Source organism: Notothenia coriiceps, unplaced genomic scaffold (assembly GCF_000735185.1).
Source record: "Notothenia coriiceps isolate Sejong01 unplaced genomic scaffold, NC01 NC01_scaffold00010495, whole genome shotgun sequence".
Lineage (NCBI taxonomy): Eukaryota > Metazoa > Chordata > Actinopteri > Perciformes > Nototheniidae > Notothenia > Notothenia coriiceps.
In genome coordinates, this window is record NW_011343196.1 from 1 (window position 1) to 7555 (window position 7555).

General features: G+C 39.0%; 1 protein-coding gene across 1 annotated transcript; it reads right to left on the reverse strand.

Annotated features, from left to right (window-relative positions):
- Positions 1-1401: 1401 nt before the first annotated feature.
- LOC104946020 (serine/threonine-protein phosphatase 5-like) lies at positions 1402-3558 on the reverse strand. The gene is made up of 2 exons (XM_010771760.1): positions 3454-3558; positions 1402-1688 (listed from the first exon to the last, which is right to left on the reverse strand). Exons 1-2 carry the CDS (start codon positions 3548-3550, stop codon positions 1402-1404), a joined length of 384 nt encoding a protein of 127 aa, XP_010770062.1. The 5' UTR covers positions 3551-3558.
- Between the last annotated feature and the right edge of the window lie 3997 nt (positions 3559-7555).

Sequence of the window (7555 nt, forward strand, 5' to 3'; positions counted from 1 at the left end):
GGTAATTACCGGACTATGACTGGTAAAATATGCTGAAGACCAGCAAATCTAAATCTCTCAGGTCAAAGTGTCCGTTCAAAATAATTTCCGTTTAGCGCAATACCACATCAGTTGCGCAACTTGCGCCACTTAGGTGAAAGACAAGAAGAGTATGTGACAGACAAGAATAGTCAATTCTAATGTCTAACACGTAATGTGGAGAAAGAGATGTGCTGTATGGGTTGATTTTGCATTGATCTGTTGGTAATGCCTCTGGGTTCCGGTGGGCATCTAAACAAATGCATAATGCTGCGCTATACTTTGCGGCCTCACCCGGTTGCATAGCGACACTTATTGTTTAGGTGTCTTTTAATAAGCAGGTAGTCCTATCATTAGCTAGAACTAGCTGGATCTGATCGATATGGACATAAACGCGAGTGAAGTCTAATCTGACGGGAGAGAGAGATCAGCTGCTGCTGACGAGTCGACACGCAGCTCTGCATAATCACATGCAGCGGTGAGCAGAACAAAACACACACTTCAGGTTAGAATATCACACGTAGCTATTTTAATTACCTCTCAAACTACCGTAAATAGTTACAGATATGTTTAGTTTTACTGTCGGGTCACTCATTACTGATCCGCGAGCTGCATGATACTGACGGGCTGTCAGGAGAGAGAGAGAGCGCTCCATGTATTATTCCCGTGTTATTGTTCACTTTTGAATAATGCAGTTAATCTACTATAGTTAGTTTGTTTAATATCGAATCATATCAATTTGTTTTAAAGCACAATAAATAACAAAGACCTTTGAACGGCACTTTTCTCATTTAGTCCGGAAGATTTCAACTTTAACGGACATGTTGACCGGCGAAAAAATATTCTAACGGGAACTCTGGTAGCGCCACCGTCCTGACGTCAGGACAGTGTTCAAATCTGGATCAGTCTGTATCAAATCCGTTGCAGCCCCTTTTTTTAGAGATTTGGGTATGGAGGAAAATAGAGAGGGTTGTGTTTTCTTACATTTGGTGAGTTCCCTGGAACACCGGGGACACATATTCATGTACAAAAGACGTACAAAAGTGCATTTTGCATGATAGGTCCCCTTTAAATAACCCTAAAAAATATTGTACGTTTTGTGATCTTTTTTTTTGCTGTACCGAAAACGTACGGAACCGTGACCTCAAAACCGAGGTACGTACGGAACCGAAATGTTTGTGAACCGTTACACCCCTAGTAGCCGGGTATATTTATATTGCTTATTATGAGAACCGCACATAACACAATGGACAAAGAATGATCTATGCCTTGGAATGATTGCCATCAAACTCAAAACATTTGGCATTATGACTGAATTAAATTCATGTTGACAGATTAACAGGCAGGCAAACATCCAATCATACCCAGTTAAGACATGGCAGTTCAATGTGTACAGATACTAAAAGTGAAGCATGATATATTTCTTACCGTCTCATAGTCCTTAAGTGCAGCCTTGAACTTTCCCAGTGCCATGTTGGAAGTGGCGCGGCGGTAATACCCCTTGATGTAGTTTTTGTCTATCTCCAGGGCCTTAGTGGCATCAGCCAGGGCGTACCCGTAGCACTCTGTGCGCAGGTATGCCAGGCTGCGGTTGCTGTAGTAGACGGCATTGGTTGGATTGACCTCCAAAGCCTCCGAGTAGTACTTGATTGCATTTTCATAATCTTTTTCTGAAAAACAAATGTGAAAATAAATATTCACTGTGTGGTTTTTTCAATATGTCAATATGAAATATGTCAGAAAGATCGGCACAGCCTATTTTGTGCACTTTGGGAAAAAGATATCACAGAAATCACAGTATGCCTACGACGAAGAGGCAGCGGTGGTACCAATCTATGCAAACATTACAAGGCTACAAATGCTAAGTAGCCAATCACAGCCATGATGACACATTATTTTTTCATTCCTACTGTTTGGCAAATGTAATCGCAAAATATAGCATTTTGTACTGTCGACAGTCAGAATGCAGAATGTGATTTTTCTGAGCGAAGAAAGGTTTGACTCATGGATGATGCTATTACTACCCACTTTAGTGTACTTAATGGCATACATTGATTTTTGAATGTGTAAGTCAGTTAAACATTAAACACTAGATAATGAACAGATAATATTCTTGTTTTTATCAGCAGACAACACACTACAATCAGGTTTTGTAGTAAACTCAATATCATTATTTGTTTTGCTACGTTTTCTTTCTGTGTCTTTGTATGCACCATATATAGCAAAGCAAATTCCTCTTATATGATAAATAACAATAAAACTTAATAAAACTGATTCCGATTAAACTGCCATCATTCTTTGTAGTTTGACATGACAATCTTTCTGACATGAAGAATAAATACCTTTGATATCGGGAAAGGTGATGGCAAATGTACACTTCTGTTGCCCCTTGACTAGGAGTCACAATGAATCTTCCCTTTCTCTGCTCTGACTCATAAGTGTACCTTGTAATGCCTGGCCTTTAGAAACTACAACAGGAAGTATGTCGAGAGAAATTATCTATACCCTAACCATATCATGTATCATTACAACATAACATTCTGCATATTGAGTGTTTAAACCGGATATTTTGATGCATATACATTGTACTTAATTTGTTCTAGTTAAAAGGTTTTGTATTGCTCTTTTGTCCTCATGCTTGCATGGTTATTCAAACATAATGGTGTTTTTTATTGTTGTATTTTTCATATGTTTGTTGTAAAGCAATTTGTAAAACTAGCGCTATAGATAGACACGTTATTATCTTTGGCGTATTGTTATATCAACTGACTGGAGATTTACTTGTAACAGAGTATATTATGATTTATTGCTAATTTGACATAGTAAAGTATTTCAGTTATTACTGTAAAACTGATCATTTAACAAATTCTTAAAACAAAACGGAGGAACAAAATGTACCACATTTTAAAATACAGCCTAATAAGAAGTGGACACACTTAATGTCAGTAATATTTGAACGCTACTATAATGCGCATGCTTTAACCGAAGCTCAGGTACGCTCACACGCGCCCGTTTGCTAACTTCTAGAATATTCTAGTAAACGTATCTGAATCTCACTTTAAACTACATAGGACACTGATAAAAAAAAAAACCAAGAGTGAATACAACATGCCAGAATCCTATATAAAGTGCTAAATCCTAGCATGTTAGCATTGCACTTCACACGTGACGGCATGGGTTTACATCGATGCTGATGTACTGGCTGCTAGCTAGCGTTAGCAACTAACTCAAATTCAGTGCAGCCTAATACAATGAATGGGGTTTACAGCTAGCATGCTTTTAGAGCATTTTTAGCTTAGCTCATCATAAGCAACCGGCAACTGTTCGGGGACCCTGTTTTCACACCTTTATGTCGCTACTGTAATCAACAGTAACACATGTGTCTATTAAACCCAACTGATATAATCCATTGACTTGACAGGCGTGTTGTATTACCTTTAAAGTACTTATTCGCCTTCTCCTTCAGCAGCTCTGCATCATTACCTCCCTCCGCCATCTTCTTCTCACTGCCGTAATCCGATCCGTACGCCATTGACTGCACGGTCGTAAAGGTCGCAAAGTGTTTCTTCTTTTTTTGGCTCAAAATAATAAGGTTAACTGTAAATGATAGAAAACCATTATGCTGCAGAAATATTAAATATATCGAAATTTGATGCTTCATTTATCATTTTAGTCGTAAGAAATATGTATGAAAACACTATGGGTTACACAATAAATCGTATCCTACACGATCCTACAGTATAACATAAATAATGCACAGTGCTATTACAAGTAATGTAAATTATGAATTGATTATATATTATATATAATTGTCAGTGTCAGTGTTATACATTTTATTGAAATGTATATGCCGAATGCAAAACAATACTACATTTCAGTTTGGACTTCGAGTCGTGGCTGAACCTGTCACTGTGGTCCTGCCTGACTCTCATCATACTACTTCCCTGATGGCTCCCACAGGATTGTTGAGATCCTCGTGGATTCATCTTCTTATTATAGACACATGTATTTCCAAACATTTGGTCTACCTACGCTGTAAAATGTATTATATTTTCAATTTTACACACGGCATCTATTGCACGTCGGTCCGTCCTGGGAGAGGGATCCCTCCTCTGTTGCTCTCCCTGAGGTTTCTCCCATGTTCCCCTTTAAACTGTGAGTTTTCTCCGGAAGTGTTTCCTTGTACGATGTGAGGGTCTAAGGACAGAGGGTGTCGTATTGTCATACTGATATTCTGTACAAACTGTGAAGTCCACTGAGACAAATGTAACATTTGTGATATTGGGCTATTAAAATAAACATCGATTGATTGATTGATTGATTCCCTTGATTGTGGCTGTGTTTTGTGTTTCCCTTTCTTATAAGAATGTTGGTGTCCAATAAGTGTGTATATAAGAAGTAAAGTCTGTGGGGATAGGTTCTGAGATAAAGACGATGACATTTCAAAGATGAAGTAGAAAACATCAAGCAGGATTATTTTCATTTGGTTTGGTTCTCTTTAGTTTATTACCAGCAGGGGTCAGAATACACCTTCACTGAAATGTCCATGATATTAAGCAGCGTAACCGGTTTGTTTAGACTGCTAATAGAGTGAACCACACTCATAGGGGTTAACCAGAGAATACTTCAGATAGTGAGTCATTTGTTACAATTGAATCATTAGTTCAATATTAGGTACATGACTCATGTTGGAGCCATTTAAAAAAAAAAATAAGACTTTAATTTACTAAAGTCTCTGACTAAACCTCAATAATATTCCAATAAATTAAAACACAGGCTTATGAAACAAAAGTACAGCCATTGCCCCAATGCTTTTGATCGTGATCCTGATGCCTCAAGGCTTGATGATGTCAAGGAAGTTTCCTGCCTTCATCTGAATGCAGCAAACTGGCAGGAAACCACAGATATGACGATATCAGAAACAGAATACCTTTATTAGTCCCACAGAGGGAACAGCATCGTTACAGCAGGAAAGAGCCACAGACAGCTTACTGTTACATAATGTTAAAAGTACTAAGTTATGATATGATAAAATATATATATGGGGGACAAACATGGCACAGGTGCACATCTCCACAACTTTAATCACCGACACATGGCATCTGACGCACCCTAGCCCTCAAATAACTGGTTTGCAAAAACATCACGCAACCTTAAGTAGAAACACACCAAAGCTAAAGCACCTTTCCTCTGCCTGAAACTCTACACTGTCTGTAGTAAAAAAAAAAGTGATGCGGTCAGTGGACTCAGGAGAGGGACATTTGTCTTGTGTGAAGGAAAAGGCTAACCTTTGAAATGTAGGCTTGTGGCTTGGCGTGTTTTGGTTTTAGATGGTTAAGGGTTAGAAGTTCAACATAATGAGAGACGTTCAAGAGAAGCATGTGACACAGAGGATACAGCCCAGTCCAGTCTGCAGGCTTGACTCACAAGCGGCGTCCCGCAGTGAGGAGTAAGAGACCACGCAGCCGGGTGACTCAGTGTGACCCCTGGAGAATACTTACCAGGGAGTGAGTTCACTTTCTCTCAGCAAGATGAGTCGCCCTCTTTCTCTGAGCCACTACACGTCTAGCTCTGTGATGGTCTAACCCCGCTGTGGTGTTCATGCCAAATTTGCCCGATGTTTTACACAGTGGTGTAAAGTAGATTAAGTACATTTATTCAAGTACTGTACTTAAGTAAAATGTTATGCTACTTTGTACTTCTACCCCACTACAGTTCAGAGGTACATGGTGTACTTTTCCTCCACTACATTAATACCTTTAGTTACTTTACAGATGTGGATGAATGATGTGAAATATAATCAAGGGTTAAATCAGACTTTAGATCCACCTGGAGTAAATTCTCAAGCTACCCTGCAGTATACAAAGTCATTCAAACTAGCTGCACCTTTACCAGCTTTGAGAACACTTTAATGATCAATCATTATAAAACATATCATACTATTATTCTGAAATGGACCAATCTGCATAATGAGTACTTTTACTTTTGATACTTTAAGTATATTTTGATGCCAATACTTTTGTACTTTTACTTGACTCACATAATTGAACACAGGACTTGTACTTGTAACAGAGTATTCCTACACTTTTACATTTGATTGTCTCACGGCCTCATGATATCCTCCACAGTAGACATTTGAACATATCAAATTGCTGATCACCACTTTCATTGTATTTTGAGTAGTTTAGTCAACTTTTTAACCCCTATGGCGTTCCTTGTCAAAAATGACCACCATATAATTAATGGGCAACTCTGGATTATGTTCTTCCCTCAGATAGTAGACAACCCCAAATTGACAACCTTGTGAATTAACATTTTCAGTGTATATTCTTTGTATATTCACTGCGGTTATTCATGTAAACCATGTAATATATTGTTTACATCTTAAAAGGGTGTTAAATAAAATTCAGAAATAGACCGTTGGAATTTGACGGGGAACACCAAAGCAAGGGGGAGAAACAAACACGACAGGAGGGTTAAGTACACTAAAAAAACTGAAATGCTGACTTTAATTAAATGTATTATGTCAACAGATTTCACATAACTAATCGGATGGTTTAATAATATTACGTTTAAACACAAAATAGTAGGTTGAATTCAATGTTATTGCTTTCAACCAACCTAATATAGTTATGTAACATGTATTGACATAATACATTTAATTAAAGTCACAATTCAGTTTTTTCAGTCTAGCGAAATGAATACAAACACAACAAGATTGACTGAGAAGGAGATGACGTTACAAGCTCAGCTTCACATGAGAGCAGACACTGAGTGGGTGAGACGGTGTGGGAGGGAGACAGGGGAAGAACATTCGGCTTGCCGGGAGGAGGGAGCGGGAAAATTGCTGTCCTCTTGGGTGTATGATGCGTGAGCGTGGGCTTCGGAGGGGTCCTGAGAAAGTTAAAACAAACAGCGCAGAGATATACGAGCGACCAGAGAAAGAGACACATGAAGGTCAGGGGGAATGTGAGTGACATTCCAGGGTCGCAAGCCAATGAATGATGAGGCCTCTGAGCGAGCGGAGTATATGTTACATAGGCCTGATCCAGACCCTTTTACTATTTATTATCCAGGACCATTGCAAAGTCAGTGTTTTGAACATGTCTTTTTTTGTCACTCATACCCCTTTTAACCATCATGCTAATATTTTGTAGAAACAGCCTTGTCTCCCCTGCTCTGCTCCGCACTCTATCCAAATAATTCACTAATGAGAGCTTGACTCCAGGGGGTCTGTGGGGGGTTGCACTTATTTGAGACATGTGTTTTTGTAGCGGGCAGGGCAAAGGACTTCAAGAGAAATTAAAGATAAATTAGGGGAAAAAAACTCCTCCACTGGAGCTCCACCCTTCCTCCTATTTCTTATGTCCCTCTATCTTGCATGTGCTCGGTTCTAACATCACTCTCATCTGTGAGCCGGCTTTTCTTCTATTATCATTTTTTTCCCTTACTGATAGTCTCTTTGAGTCATCCGGGATTGCTCACAACGGCATGATTGCATGTTGATCAGTGTGTAAATCACGGGGGACGGGGGGGG